Source organism: Rhynchophorus ferrugineus, unplaced genomic scaffold, assembly GCF_030347505.1.
Source record: "Rhynchophorus ferrugineus isolate W39M unplaced genomic scaffold, kcgeb_rfMv2 rfM1, whole genome shotgun sequence".
In the NCBI taxonomy this organism is placed as follows: Eukaryota; Metazoa; Arthropoda; class Insecta; order Coleoptera; family Curculionidae; genus Rhynchophorus; species Rhynchophorus ferrugineus.
Window position 1 is genome coordinate 85,871,699 of NW_027472580.1, and position 16,782 is coordinate 85,888,480.

Consider the following 16,782-nt stretch of genomic DNA (forward strand, 5'->3'; position numbering starts at 1 on the left):
AAATACTAATTTAATTAATCTCTATTACAACGTTAGTCAATACTATATATTTTTTTTAGTAATGAGGGTGAAAAAATTACAATGGGAACAAACTAAAAAATGGTCATCGTCATAAGAAGTAATATAAGGTGTTTAAATTTGTTTTCAGCAATGAAAATGACATGATTCAGTGTATACCGACTTTAATCACGAAAAGCACCAAATTGAAATTTAAATAAATAATTGTGTTGCTGAAGCTCATAAAAGACGTTTATAAATTTAACATATAGTGAGGCTGTTTCATCATATCTCAATTATCAGTTTTGATTTTAACTATATACGTATGGTGAGGTTGATGTCAACGGCAAAAACGTCTTGGAAGATGAAAAAAGTTTGACGGGAACCAATTTCAAGACTAAGCTAGCTAAGAGCTAAGACTCTCAAAGAACACTCAGATAGCTTAGTAGCTCACAAATCAACTGTTTTCAAACGTTTATATGCGATGGGAAAGATCTAAAAGAAGGAAACTGGGTACCACACGAATTTAATGAAAATATTATTTCGAACCTTTTCAACATCGCAGTTTCATTACTTCAGTCAATAAAAAAAATATATTGTATAGACATGTTATTATACTGAAACTTGAAAGGTATAAAAAGTTTTGTAGGATAACTGAAACTTATCAAACACCAACTAATGTATCGGATCTGAATATCTGATTTATTGAATCATTCAATTAATATTATTTCAGCCGGCTTGGTTGGCGCAGTGGTAAAAGCGACAGGACGGTCCACCTACTGTTGCGATAATCGCTAGTCGGTCCTGCTGGGGCATGATCGTAAATTTATGTTTATGATTGTTTAATATCTGTGATTGTTCTAGGCAACAGTGCAAAATTGGACAAGGAAAATGATCCCAGTCACGCCAGTAACCAGGCTGGGTAAGATGGTGGTTCGGAGCCCACGTTAAACTGTAGGCCCAGTCCAGATAAACCCTCGTTGGTAAAAGGATATTTTAAAATATACAAAAAAAATATTTTACTAATCACATACAAGCCAACGAAAATATGATAAAATGCAATATGTTGTAGAATTTGAATTGAGAAAAGTATATGTGTAATTTGTAATGAAAATCCACAATAGGAAAGTACAATAAAGTATAAAAGTATATTGCTTTTCCGTCTGTCTCTTTATAACTGATTTTGTCGAAACGATATTAAATTTAATTATATTATAAATACACAAGCTAGTATACGTTTTAGAACATCATTAAAAATATACCACAAAAAGGGGGACTGAAAACTTCTATTTCACAATGCAATGGAAATTTGCAGAAAATCAATCCCAAAAAGGTACACAAGACCAAACAAAGGGGTAAAGTGAAAAGATCAATTAAAGGACATTCGATAGGGGAGAATCGGAGTATAAAACAGAAAATAAAACGGCATTAAAAGGGTGATGGTGTTCTAATAAATTCCGATCGAGATCGAAGGGGATTGAAAGACAACGTAAAAAAAGAAAGAGTTGTAAACAGAGGGGTAGATTTCATTAATGATTTGGTCGTAACTAAAATGAGTATTATCTACAAGATGGGGACATTAAACGAATTGAAATAGTTAAAGAAAATAACGTCGGATTTTCCAGTGTTCAATGTTATGATTGCTTTTCTTAATTTGAAATTGTGTTTTATATCATATATTATTTCGTATGTTTCGTTGTATTTCCATTGTATATAACACAATATATTAACAAAACGTTGTTAAAAAAGTAGTATTAGTATTAGATAATTTATTTCAATTTTTAGTAGATACTTTCAGAGACAGTTTCGTTCGAGTTTAGCAGATTGTAATAGATTAAACTTTGTAGATCCCATCATATGTTATGTACCGAAGACTTTTATATGTAACTGGGGTTATTGAAGTATCCCAAAGCAAGTATCACATTCCCTCGTCAGCGACAATATGCTACATAAAATTTTTAATTTTTTGTTGGCTGGGAAGCAATGAAATCGGAATATTAATGCCATTTTTCTGTATTTTGGATCTCATCTCATTGCATATAAAAGTCTACAAACATTTTATGAATACCTCGCATTATTAGCAACAGATATCTTGACAATATATATATCACATAGAGGCTGTTAATTAATTTTTCGAAATTTAATCCAGATCAGGTAAATTTCACTTTCTGTAGCCCTACTTTTATGAAAAGTATTCGAAATTAATATAGAAAGTCATCTTATTAGTTATGTTTATGAGTTAATTCTTTAATTACAAACTGGAACAAATTCCAATATGGGTTACATTTGTAAATCGCTCTATTTATGCTGCTTCGTTCGCAATTATGTTAATATAGGCTTCGCTTGAAACTTTTATTGGTTTTTAATTGATTGGTACTGTTTGAAATGTTTCAATATAGATTTTTCAGGATTTTTCAATATATGTTATATCTGAACTTGTTCTGAACTGAAAAGAATTCTGTTAGTTATCTTTAAGAAAACTGTCAAAATTGCTTGCTCAATCTGCTTACTAATAATTATTTTCCACGACCTGACGAAAATTTGTTATTATGATGCATTATGGTTCTTTAGCAGGAAAATTTAAATTCATAATTTGGATGGGGTTTTGGGTGATATTTTCTAACTTAACTCAGATATTATAGCGAGAACAACAGTCTGTATTTAACAATAAACGTATTTGTAATTTTGATCATTAGATAAAAGCATTAGTAATGGTCAAGATAACATACAGAAAATAGCACTTAATCAATCTAAATCAGCCTTAAAGATAGGAACTCAACATTGACTGTTTGACGAGTTCCAACTTTAGTGTTGTGATCTCAACGAAGCTCAGAATTTGGAATTCGCATTCTTCATTAGAGCAATCGCAATATACGTTTTATTTTCTTTGGTAAAAATGTGTAAATGTACACTTGATTAAATGAAATCGATCTTATTTTCGAAATAATAGCTTTTAATAGGATTTATTGATAAATTAGAATCGGCTCTTTGTTTAGCAAAATATGATAAATGTTGTAGTTACAACTTATGGTGGATGTACTATCAGCACCTATTTCCTACAACATTAAACTGGATACTTGAGGTATTTGTGAGGTGAATCACAGATACTTTGAACTTGTACGATCTTTATTGGATACTTTGTTTCTTAATAATTACGTTATGTCACTTCACAAATATATGTTAGCTTATTTTTATAGAGTTTTATTATTATTTCTATATCTACAATAGTATTTATGTTCATTGTTGTAAGTTGTGCTTATAACAGTATAATATTTCAAAACCTAAAATTAAATATAATAAATATAAAAGGGGGTAACATTACATTTGATATAAACATTCCCTGATATAAAAAAGAATGATAAATAACATTTATCAAGCAAGTTATATACACATTTTAAATATACAAATATAATGAATAAGGAAGAAAACATTCCGACAACGGTGGAATTAAATCATAAAATACTGTCAAAATTACAAGGGGGAACCAACTGCTACATCACAATACAGGTCCAATGTCAAGAAATCAACGCCGATAGCGAATAAAAACAAACCATAACAGATGAATTAAATACCGATCCATTGGGAAAATCTTCAATAGGGGGAATAAAGTAGAAAGCAAACAATATTAAAAGGATAATGGTGTTCCGATCAGTTTTGGATGCCGTAAAGGGGTTAGAAAGAAAACGTAAAAAGTAAAAATAAAAAATAGAGAGAGAGAATGAAAGGGGAATTATTTTCGTACTAAGACTAAAATGAATTGAATCTACTATATCTACTATATACTTTATTGATGTTGTGACTGAATGAGAGTAATGTGAACTGAAATTAATGAACGATGATGTTTAAAAGGTGTCTCTAATATTTAATAACTACCTAGTTGTTTATATAAAGGTAATTTTAGTATTATAGTATTTATATTTAGTTTACGTTTTAGAAAATGCCGTTAATCCTTATTTTTAAAATGTTTTTTTTTATAAACTTGTTTAGTAGGTTTCATTAAGTGTGCGGAACATGATCTATTCGTCAATTAAACAGTTTATAGGTGCAGTAAACTGTATTTGTAGTAACATATTATTTTATCTTTCGTTTTACAACTATGGATTCTACAATCAAAGAAGTGTCAGCGAGCATTTATTGGGCTGCGAAAATTATTTTATTCGACACTGAATTGATTATTGCTAGAATAATAAATCTCTTGGACCATTTGGTTGCCAAAACTCACGGAATCCCTCAAGATGCGTATGTTATTTAAAGTATATATTTATATTTAGCTTTTAGCTTATTAGATTTAGCTCTTCCTAACATACAGCACTTTTTATTTGAAGAAGAAAATCAGAATGATTGTTGAAATGAGTGTATGGAAGTTGAAAAATCCCTTTTAAAATATCTAATATATCTGATATTTCATTTTGATTATTGGAAATTTCAATTGATTTAAGTGTTTTATACCGAATTTTTAGAACAACTTAATAATTTCCAAAATCAGCCAATCAGGTAAAATACATAATATGCGAATTGCCTTTTATATTTTGCGATTTGAGATCTAAAATACTAATTCATCAAATATACGTTGCTTTTCACAAAAACAATTCTCATTGCGATTCAGGTACCTTTAACAAGTACTTTGAACATGAATAAGTACTTCTTTTAGTGTTTCGTCGACTTTTGAATCTAGTATTGATTATAAAATAAAACAGTATTTTGTTTACAGCTGCTTCTAGAATATTTTTTATATTCTAATTGCACTAATAAGTGCGACTGCTTAAGTTTTCTGATAATTTACTTGACCAACATTTAGTAGCTCAATGAGTTAAATGTAGAATAAAATTTGAATTTTTATAATTATTTAGCATTTTATAATGGTATATTTGATCTTAATTTAAAGCAAATATATATTTGGAATAAATATATCATCGAAAATGTTTTAGTTAAGAACTTTCGTAAGTTTTTCGACACTTTCATGACAGGAATCAATTTTTATTTTCCTCATGTTATATATTCTTTAACCCTATAAATATTCAGTAAAGGTTATTCGGGGTATTCAGTACAATAAACCCTCAAGTATTTTACATGTTCTGTTACAGCACAAAGAAAATGGAAATTGTTCAAAGGAAAATATAGGATAACATTTAAGAACGACGCACTGGAAAACTTGCCAAAGAAAATTAGGAATTTCCCAGGGACTACGGGACAGATAGTAGAAATATGCAAACTTGTGTTTTAGCATCATGATTATATAAAATATTAAAATTTTGATCAAAAATGTTTAAAAATATAATGAAAAGAATTTCAATTATTTAGTTGATTAGGAAAAATACATACATTAACTGTGTCAATGTAATATAATTCAAAGACATTTTAAACATAATTTAATTTACAGTTTTGGAGAAAATTATCTAATATTGAGAAATATATTTAGATGATATAATATTTATATATTACTGAATTGGTAACTATTAATATTTGATTACAATGTTGCTATATTGTTATATACACACTTATCTATCAAAGAGCCAGCAATTTGCAATTAGTGGGAATCATAGCATTTATTACAAGAAAATTATATATCCACTTAACTTATTCAATTATAATATAAGAATTATCATTTTCTCTATAAAACTTTTTCATTCACTTCTGATACTTGAAATAAAATTATCTAAGAAAAATTAAAAGTGGAGACAACTATTATCTACTCTTTGAAAGCTCGTCGATTGCTGGAAATTTGTTATTCTAAAATTAAAGAAATACTCACTAATTTTAGTTTATTGGAGTTTGCATACAAGCATCATAATTCATAGTATATAGTCACTAAAGGCAAACGGAATTTTGTGAAACCGTTTATGAAATTCAATTTTCGAAATTCTTAATTCGCAAAAATTCCTGTGAGCCTAAATCTGGATCTACCGAAATATAAGCAGAAGTTTGCAACTCAGAATGTACGGCCAGTAAAGATGGACTGAAGTAGCTCGATTGCTTAACTGTGACTATTGGAAATTGGGTATACCAAAGCTTAATTAACGAAAAGCACTCGATAACCTGAATATTATGAAAATTTTGGAGAAATCTCTTTCAATATTCCAAAGAATTTTGTAACTGTTGAAAGCTTCCAAAGTTACTTTCTTCGAAGGAAGATGTTTATTCTATTACACTTGATGGTAATTGTGCTATAATATAACTCGTAGGGATTTTCCCTCGGTGAGCCTAACTGATGTCACTACTTCTTTTTCTCGTATAAAGTTTAATCAAAGTTTACATACCCCTGATTTCTTTCTATTTTGAACATTTTTTAAAATTCTTGTCTTGTGTAAATGGAAAAAATAACTCGTGTAATAGGATGCAGGCTACCCCCCCCCCATTGAGACCCTAGGGTAGTTTTGAAGAATGTGTAATTGCGACGTTTCCATTAAACAGGGGCCTAGTTTGGACATATTGGTACTTTTTTGATAAAATATATATGTGCATATATATATATATATATACGCAGGTGTAAAAGTTTTTATAAAGGTTTTTACATATTTTGGTGGATGCTTCATATAAAATGCACTATTTACAGAGTGTTTTACATATATATTATATAAAATAAAGGCACAAGGGGGACACAGTATTATATCTGGTGAAGAGCAACAGGCTATGGACACGTGAAACCTATTTTACAATTCTATGGACACCTTGCAAGTGGAAATGCTCTATGCATGATGTTAATGGTTATGATGGTGAAGATGCATGATCCAATTATAATAACAAATAATAACAAAACAAAACGAAACAAGAACAAAAACATTCGGATTCGGGACCAAGCAACTCTCACCTGACCTGAGCAAACCTCATCACCCAATCTGGCACGTGTTTATAATGCGTTGATGAAGTTAAAATGCACCCTAGGGCATGCTCGGAAATCCGAAACATTGGCCGAGGTTTTTTCTCATTCTCGTTAAATTCTGAGAGAGAATCGAATTTTGGCGGGATAGTTTGACGTTTTGCTGGTACTTCGTCTGGTACCAGTCGTTAGGAAACTGCAACCGTAATAAATAACGTTGGTTTTACATTATTTGTTGTATCTGTGATGTGAAAAATTATATTTGTATATACAAGTCAGGTGTTTAATTCATTTTATTAACTTGATCTGATATAACTCTATCCTGAACTAAAAACACATTGATTTTATTATTAAATATATTGAGTTGCTTGAAAATTTATTTATTGATTTTAAAATTTCTATATTTCTAAGTTTTATAATATTTTAATGAAATTTGCAGGAAAACAGCTGTATTTACTACTTTGTAGGAATTAACGTTGTGTAAAACAACTTTCTTTTGAAATAGAGAACTGGAGAAAATTTAATATGTTAGATTATGTAATGGTATTAAATGAAAATAAAATTCCTCAAATGCCACGAAACATATATGTTGGAAGGCATAACAGGAAATACAAACAAGCCATGGTTGCCAAGTCAAATTAATGCAGATTATGATGAAGAATGATAATCAATACAAACTGTAATACTATTCAGTAAATTTGTAATGCACAAAAATACTAAAAAAATGTAGCAAATTACAAGTTGATTGGGGCCATAAAATTTTTTTTTAAAGAAGTTAGAGCCTTACAGAATGTTTTGCTGATATTAATATTTATTATATTAATATTATAATATTACTAACATTAAGATTCTATGTTTGTGTCAGATTACACCATTATGTGCATAACCACATTATGTGCATAATTTAGGAAATATCCTACATATACGTGTACACATAGTTTTTTGCAAAACAAAATATTATAAAAATATTATTAATGTTAACTGATATTATATTTCTTATATAACAAGCAACTCAAAATATCGTTGATATTAATAAGTCAAAAAAAGTCTTCAAAATTGGGATCTGGAACTTCAATATGAAAATAATTAGTTTACATTTATTTCATATATACAGGGTGTTTTAGAAAAGCAAGTTCACTTCCAAATAACTTACAATAAGCTTTTCAGTTAAAAAGTGTGCTTTTCTACGAGTTCACACAATATTATCAAAAGGAGTAAACAACATTATAGATAATAATATTTGATATTTTAAATAGATTATATTCAAAATAAAATTTTAAGGAACAGATGCAGTCTAGACAGTTTTCTTTGTTCCGAGGGAAAATAACAGCTGTTACATTTAACTCTCGTTGGGATTTATACTTAATACCAACTAACGTCAAATCGTTACTTCAAAGTAACAGTCATTGTAAAAGCACATTTCTAAGGAAATATTATATATATAGTAGTTTATATGATAAAATATGTATATTCGTGTTGTTATGATTCCAATTTATATAGAGTATAAATTTTGTACTTGATCACTTTTGGATATTTATTTTACATAACCATTAGTTTACTACATTTGTTATGATCTTATAACACTTAACCTTTTTGAAGGACTATTATTCATAAGTTAAATTTGAGAATTATCTGCTACTTTAAAAGTAGTATTTGCATGTTTGTATCACTGCAAAATAATTAGCAAAAGTTTCATTTAGTCCAGAGAGTTGATGCAAAGTTGTCGAAAATAATAATATATTTAACTAAAAAGCTATAGTACTAGATAATTTTGAACTAAATAAGGTCAGGATAATTTTATTAAAGTGTATACGAATAGTAATAGTACTTTCATACTTTAGTTACAGGATGTGTACAAACTGACTGCTTTTCTTGAAAATGTGGCTTTATGTTAATTTAAAAAATATTACATTTTAAGTATTTATCCAATAGACAGCTATAGACTTCCTGCTATTTTACAAAAAGTCTATATATTTCTCAAGACTATTTTTGGCTAAATAAAGTAAGTGTTATTATCGCGGATTCTATTTTGATAGAAAGAAGTTCTAGTGAGAAGGGATTAGCTTCGATTAGCTTTTGGTATAATCTGGTGGCTATTTTTCATCAGTTGAATTAGATGTTTTTCTCTATTAGTAGTATAATTTGGTTTTACCAGTCCGCAATTAAATATACTACTTCTCTCATATAATTATGTCACATGACTCTTTCGATTTTCACTACTAGTAACAATACGATGCAAAAACTACTTTATTTTAGGGCACTGAAGCATCATTCTCGACATAAAATTGCCTTCTATCAACACTCGGTAACCATTCATGTTACATTTCAATTTAATTACTCTTGTATCGTTCTTGTTAAGTTCATCTCCTTCGTAATTTTACGTCATAAACCTATATGCGAAGTGCTGAAAGAAATCTCTAATAATAATATAATAAACTTTCAGAAGAAGCACTATTTTTAAGCAATTGTCTCAAATAATAAAGTGTAAGTTAATTTTAATAAATGTATCATTCAACTTTTGTTAGGAAATAAAATTTGATAATTTAATAAAGAAAAATACCCTTGTTAGTTTCGTTTCTCACTAAGGAAAAATATTTTTTTATGTCTAAACTACTACTGTGAACTATGTTTTATAAGTGAAGTCCTCTAATGTCAAACAGCCGCAAAAGTAACGTGTAGTAATATTAAGTATCGATTATAGTGCTTTATTAACTTTTAAGTTACGAAAGTGAAACTAAATGAGTTGATAATAGAAAAAGGTTATCATATATAATAGAATTATGGATCGCAATCAAATAGGGATATTAGGCGATTGGTTATATTTTCATATTTTTTTTCAATCTTGAAATGTATTTATTGAGAATATCTGTCACAATATATGTTAACCAACCCGTATTTGCCATCGTTTTCTAATATTTCTAATATCCCCATCTTTATGTTAACATGGTGATTCCGTATTGAAAGATACGGTTGGTTTGGCACACCGTGTGTAAGCTACTGCATGCTGCATATATCTGAAGGCAATACAGTAAATTTTTGTGATCGCTAGTATTATACTAACCCACAACTTTTATACTTGGTATTGTCCCAATGGGTTATGTCCTAATAGTCTCTTGTAACAGGTCTCTAATAGATTTGTCTCTGTAAGTACTCAAACCCCAACGTTGATACCATTCGAAGCATCCTTTTGGAACTTTTTGATAGAAATACATGCTAGCGGCCAATGTTGAATAATCTGCTTCCACTATGAATAATTTGTTGCAAATTACCCTATCTGCTACCAAATAGTGGAGACTTATTTGATGATATAATAAAATAAAAGTAATACTAAAAGTTATTATTGGTCTGGTGAACCATTGAGCAAACTCCAATTTCTTGATGTGAATAGTTACCTAAAATATCAAATAGTGGTGATATTGTTATAAGCTCTAAAGAGAAAATAATTAACCTTTTGTCATTTTTACCAATAGCCTACCAATTGCATAAAGAACTGAAAAACTTCTTTGGGCTTGTATTTGGAAAATATTCAACATTTTTTAGAAGTTACTTGACGTTAGTTTCCAAAAATACGACAGAATTTGTTACACGCCAATTAAAATGAATTCAAGAGTTATGTAAAATTTAAAGAAGACTATCATTTAAAATTAAATATGAAATCTAATAAATTCTTCTACACTACTTCTAATATTTATGATAATCTATTTTTGGTGGGACCTGATATTCACTACTCTAAGTGACTTTAACTACAAAGCTCAAAAACCTACGTACTTTGTAAACTACATACCATATAATTGGTATTTAAACCAGGACTTTATGGCTCAACCTGAAACCTTTCCCCTCGCATTAACAACCGAATTAACCCTCATGCAAACATCTCACTACGTGACTTCATCTTATTAAATTTAGAATAACGATTTGACTGGTCGTAAATTCGATATAAATTAATCCCAAATCACGGATCCTCATCCAATTTTAACCGAAAAAAAACCGAAGAACCACGAAAAATTTACGATAAAAAGTGGGAAATCTAATTGTTAAATAAAAAGACGGCAAAAAACGACTAGCAATAACCATCGGGCTTTGGAGACCCCTCTTAAACTTGAGAAATCTTTTTTTTTCGGACTAACGCAATACCGATTCGCGAATTGGCCGGGCTGTGCTCACCGAAGAGACATCAGTTTTATCGTTTTTAATAAAGATCTGGCACGAATGGTATCTGTGCCCTCCCTATATAAAATCGTGTCTCTTTTCTGGTACGGAAGAATCATATAAATGTATAGATAAAAAGATAAAACGACGACTGGGGGAGAATAATGGGACCATCGAGCAGAACTACAATAAAATTTTACTTCCAAATTAAAAAAGGTATTGAAAAAGGGACTGGAATTTTTATGCGGAAGTGTCGTGTATAACATCTTGATAAATAATACAAAGCTTATGATTTTATCTTATTAATTCAGTTAATTGATATTTTAATCAATAATTTTTAACCTTCTATGTATATTAATTAATTGTTCATTCGCTAAATCTCTAGGATTACTAAACGGATTTGGCTAATTTTCGTTTATAATACATATATGGAAAACACATATATGCTAGAAAAATTGTAAAAACAATAATTTTATGTGTCACTGTCATAGTCCAATATCTAAATGCCATTACTTTGAGCTTTTTACTTGTTTTAATCGCTTTGCTAAAAGTCGTGAAGGCATTATATATCTATATCTATATCTATCTAATAGAAATTTAAAACTACTCATCAAATTACTTGAATGAGTTATTATAAACACAAAACATTGAAATATAGAATGGAACTTAAATGGGCACACCCGTAGCTATGATTTCAGCGTACTGCCACACTGCCAGAGGGCCGCCGATAAAAACATTACGGATATTTTTCTTTCGATTTGAATTATAGAGGTCATAAAATATAATATGAGCGTTTGCCAAGTGAAGGTTCTAGCCACAAAATATGCAGAATCGATTTCAATGCTTTAATTGTTATGTCAATGTTTTGATATTTTAATGTTTTGTGGTTTTCGCAAGAGTTTTTCTTTGGGCCAGAAATGGCTTAATAAGGTCAACAATCATAAACTTAAGTGGCTCTCTCAGCAGTATATATGCATATAGATCCAAATGTGGCAGACCACTGTTTAACAAAGGTGCAGTTCTCAGTTGCAACTCAAATAGTGCAAGAAGTAACTACAATTTTATTTAAATAGAGATACTTTAATACTTAAAATTATATTATGACTAGTTTATGCTTCCAAAGAAGTTTATAGAATAAATATTACACACATAGTACTACAGAAGAGAAAATTCGTAATGATTAGGCGATTTCAACAGCATAGTTTGGAAATGTAATGATATGTATCGGGAAAGTGATACAGATACAGAATTTATTAAAGCTCACCAGTATGATAAATGTTGTCTTACGATACCAGGAACTTGTTTCAATTCATATGTTTTTGAAACCATCTCTAGATTTTTTATGTATTGCCCAAAGGATGTGCCAAAACAAATTTAAAGGATATTCTTGATAAAATGTTGTCTTAATTAAAATGTATTCTTGGTAAAATTCCAGAAAATGTCACTCATTTTTAAAACCATTATTTGAGTTCAAAATCCGGAAGGGGGAAATATAATAAGAAAAGTAATAATTAAATGTTGCTTGTTCTGGTGGATGAAAGAAGTAAACAGGATTGCAAAGGGAAAAAAATGAAAAACTTTGCATGGCTACATATATTATGGATAGGGTCCAATTAAGCACCTATAAAAATACATAAAAAAGAAAAGGAGGTTTCGTAATCAAAATTGTAACATGTAGTTACTATCCTGGACTTTTATGTTATAATATTTACGACAATAATTAATGCATAATTAGAAGATAAGTTATCATTAATCATACTATGTGTTGTTTTTATGTATTTAGAAAATATTTTAAACAAATGCTAACATTAACATTTGTTTAAATAACATTAACAGTGTATCTTTTAGTTTCCCCCTGTAATATTAATAAAACAATTTCTAATTTTTTCATATCATTAATCCCAAATCACGGGAAAAAAACACGAAGTTATTTGATACGCCTATTTGCATTTTTACACAAAGTGTTGTTTGATAAGTTATTGTAAACAATAACGAATATTCATACAATCGTCAAACAAACAATGAAAAATTCACAATAATAGCTTTTACGAAAGTTATTTAATCAAAATATAATTTTGATAGTTCTTATATAGTTTGATAATCTTTAAAATTTATATATCCCAAATATAAAATATCAATAAACCTTCTCAATTTCTATAGCAACAATATAATGGACAGGACAACAAAATAACTATTCATTAAGTAAAATAATCGAGATATATTTTTCTATATCTTCCTAAGTTATTTTTATTATCTCACGTAAGGGGAATAACAATATTACCATTGTACACACTCGTTAAAAAGCATTAAACGTTACATTATTATTACAGTGAATCCCATTTGTATTCCAAACTCGTTTACGTGCTTTTAACAATGCTAATATTAAATTAAATTTATTAACCAAATAGCTCGAATAAAACGTTTATTTGGCTTTAGAAATGATGTAAACGCAACCACACAATGACATAAAAACATATACATTTTTTATGATCAATGGACCCAATATAGCCTATAATATGAGTATAATGTAATTCATGGAATCAATTAATTAAACAATATAAAAAACTTTCAAAGAATACCGTTGGTACAAAAATGATTCCGTCATTATCCAGTTTATTCATCGTTTGTTTTTAAAATTTTAATATTTTCAACTAATCAAATAGTATAAAAAGTGAATGAGTACTTTATAAACCATTTATTTTGTATTACTTTCGATTATTCAGTTATATTTTGAGCTCAGAAAGAATAAAGGAATAAATGAAATTCAGTTAAAAGTATTAATAAGAAAAGAAAGAAATAAAAAGTTAAAACATTTTACATTTGGCGTAGTGACAACAAATTAATATATCCGCTTTTTTGAAAGCAATATTAAACTGTCGAAGAAACAATGCGTTATTGATAAATTTCATCATAATATAAATTAACAAAATTTGAGAATAAGAATCATCTGCATTATATTCATCAGATAATTTTCCCACCCACTTAGATATCTACAAATAGCTTTTTCAGATACATATTATAAATCTTAATGTACTTCGAACTTTAAGATATTCGATAAATTTGAAAATTGAAAAACAAGAGGAGCATCAAAATGCGCTTAAAAGACGACAGCAATCTAAATTCTTCTAGAGATACAAAAAATTAAAAAGAACTGCGTATATTACCTAAAATATAAGTAAAAAATTTTAGCTTCAGATGAAGCGTTAAAATTTATGAACCAACAAATAGTATAATATTTACCAAACTGTGTATGTCATATTGATAGAGGCAATACAATCATTGTATACAGATTAGAGCTTACTATAAAACACCCATTTATCATCATTAGTATTGATTCATTGCATAAATAGATAGCTTTCATTGCGGTTGAGGCAGCTATCGCAAATGTTGATCGCTGTGTTTTGTATAGTAAACATAACTATTTCATTTTATGCTTATAGTCGTCTCAGAATCAGAAAATATTTTCCTTCTCATTTTATTCTAATTAAAAAGAGACATAAGTCGAACGTGAAACCGAACTAGCCTGTCAAAGTCGTCCAATTGTCAAACGTACGCAAAATTATACAAAATATTAGTTACAATTACTACATGAAATATAGGAAAATGTACTGGCTAATTGCAAGAAAATCACAATTATCAGTACATAATAAATTGCCATTATATAAGTAAATATTGAAACCTATATGGACATACGGAGTTTAATTATGGGGATGTTCTGCAAAAAGTAACATTAATAAAATACAAATTTTTCAGATCAAAGTCCAGCGAGGTATTGTGGATGCACCCAAATACTATAGGACTGATTACCTACATGGAGACCTTCAGATACCCAGTCAGTCAAGGAATTAAGAGAATTGCAAGGGGGCATGAGGAAAGACTCCATTCTCATACGAATATTGAAATATTGCAACTTTTGTATACCACCAGAACAGGACACAGACTCAAAATATTCAAACCATCTGATCTTGTGTAATGTTACGTAGTGAGGTGCATATATTAAAAAATTCAGCAGCGACATGTATAAACATTATTTCAGCAGAGACTGAGATAGGGCCGATGGGTCTTCCTAGTTATATACCTAGATTTAAGTTAGCATAAAGACAAATTGTAGGTTAGACGGAAACGTCTACTAACAATGTATTAATTAAATAATAATAAAAAAAATTACTACAGGTCATGAACCGACAAACGTTATGTTAGCGTTTTGATTATTTTAATAATAGATAGTCATGGTTACACATTGATTATGTCTTTAGTAAGTTATTTCAAAAAGGAACGAAATAATGGAGGAACCCTTTTGCCCGTAAATTCCGTTAAAGTGGTAAATATTAATGATATTATAAGATGCTGCAATTTTATTGAAAATGTTTTTAGCATGTTGCTGCTGCGCTGAATGTCAGTATGGGTACTGTTGTTAACATCGTTTACAAAATGAAGAACAATATGTTAAGTTCAATCAAGGAAACCCGTTTACATATGAAGTGGGTCACGAATCTTAATCATCTTGATATTGGCTCTATTCGAGATCAAATATACGAAATGTATAAGAACAATGTACACAAACTGTTTCATCGATATAAACATAATTTAATAAAATTATTTCAGAGGAAATTGTTAGTCTGGGAAGTAGATAAAAGAGTTAGAGATATGCAGATTTTTGAGGGATGTAAGACATTCCTTCATATACTCTTCCGGGGACAGTACCGGGTGTATACAGACAGTAGCAGAAGATATAAATATGCAGTAATATCAAGATAACTTGAGAAGTAAACACACCGTCCAAAGAAACAAGAACTAAACGTATTACTTTGATATATAATTGTTAATTAGCTGGATTAGGCATAATAAAACTATTCTATCCTACAAGCTATTACACCTGCATTCTTAATTGTAGTTTTAAGTACTTCGGTAATATATGCACTAGATGTACAATAATGTTAAAATAAACTGTATATGTTTAATAAAATTTTTCTCTTTCATTATTTTATTTACTAAAACTCAGAGTTCAGTCAGATGGCAACATTGCGACATTTTGACGTCACAAATTGAGATGACCTATGTACAAAATAACTTTGAATAGACTATATATATAATGCTAATCATCAGTATCATTCAAGATGAGTCTTGTCTACTCCAGAACAAATTAATGAGCATTAGTAGTTATTTTCAGCCTGAAATATATTTATTATGGTGTATTAGAATAACAAACAAGTGCAAGAACTGAACTGAACTCCACTAAGTTCACGGAAATCAAAAGGAAATTATAGGAAACGGAACATTATAGAAAATTTTTGTTGGGTATTTAAGAGCATGCTTTATCTTGAAACAACATACAGATTTTCTTATGTTAACTGGGTATATTTTACGAAATTTTGCATAGAATTTGTACAAAAGTACAAAGGATAATGTGAGATTATTGTTTCATCAACTTAGATTTAATCTATGACCGAAATGGTTCTTGTATCACATTCCACAATAAAAAAGGTAGGATTTTTCTACCAATTCGACCTCAAAGATGAACTTTCTCACCAGTTTGATTATCTTTTTTTCTCTTATCTCTCCAGGCAGCTCTGGTTTTTCAGAGTAGTTGCCATGGTATTTCATGTATTTGCTGCTCTTAAATTCTGTTTTATTGGAATGGTTAATTAACAGAGTAGCGATGATTTCGAAGATGTTGATAGAGGTTATGCATATATTTTATGTTCGTGAGTTTGTTGCTTTCTGCATTACTCTTGTTGGTATTTTAATTATTTTACAAAATCAATCCTATTTGAATTAGTTCTGATATATTGCGCCGAGAAATGGTTTTCAATTTTGTA

The 16,782-nt window shown here is 29.2% G+C and overlaps 2 protein-coding genes across 2 annotated transcripts in view; one reads left to right on the forward strand and one right to left on the reverse strand.

The window, feature by feature from the left end:
- RhoGEF3 (Rho guanine nucleotide exchange factor 3) overlaps positions 1–16,782 on the reverse strand; it is a 421,983-nt gene that overhangs the window by 314,896 nt on the left and 90,305 nt on the right. The window lies entirely within an intron of this gene.
- On the forward strand, positions 15,210–15,818 carry LOC143201616 (uncharacterized). The gene is made up of 3 exons (XM_076412789.1): positions 15,210–15,284; positions 15,338–15,517; positions 15,569–15,818. The coding sequence occupies exons 1-3, from the start codon at positions 15,210–15,212 to the stop codon at positions 15,719–15,721; spliced, it is 408 nt and encodes a 135-aa protein (XP_076268904.1). The 3' UTR covers positions 15,722–15,818.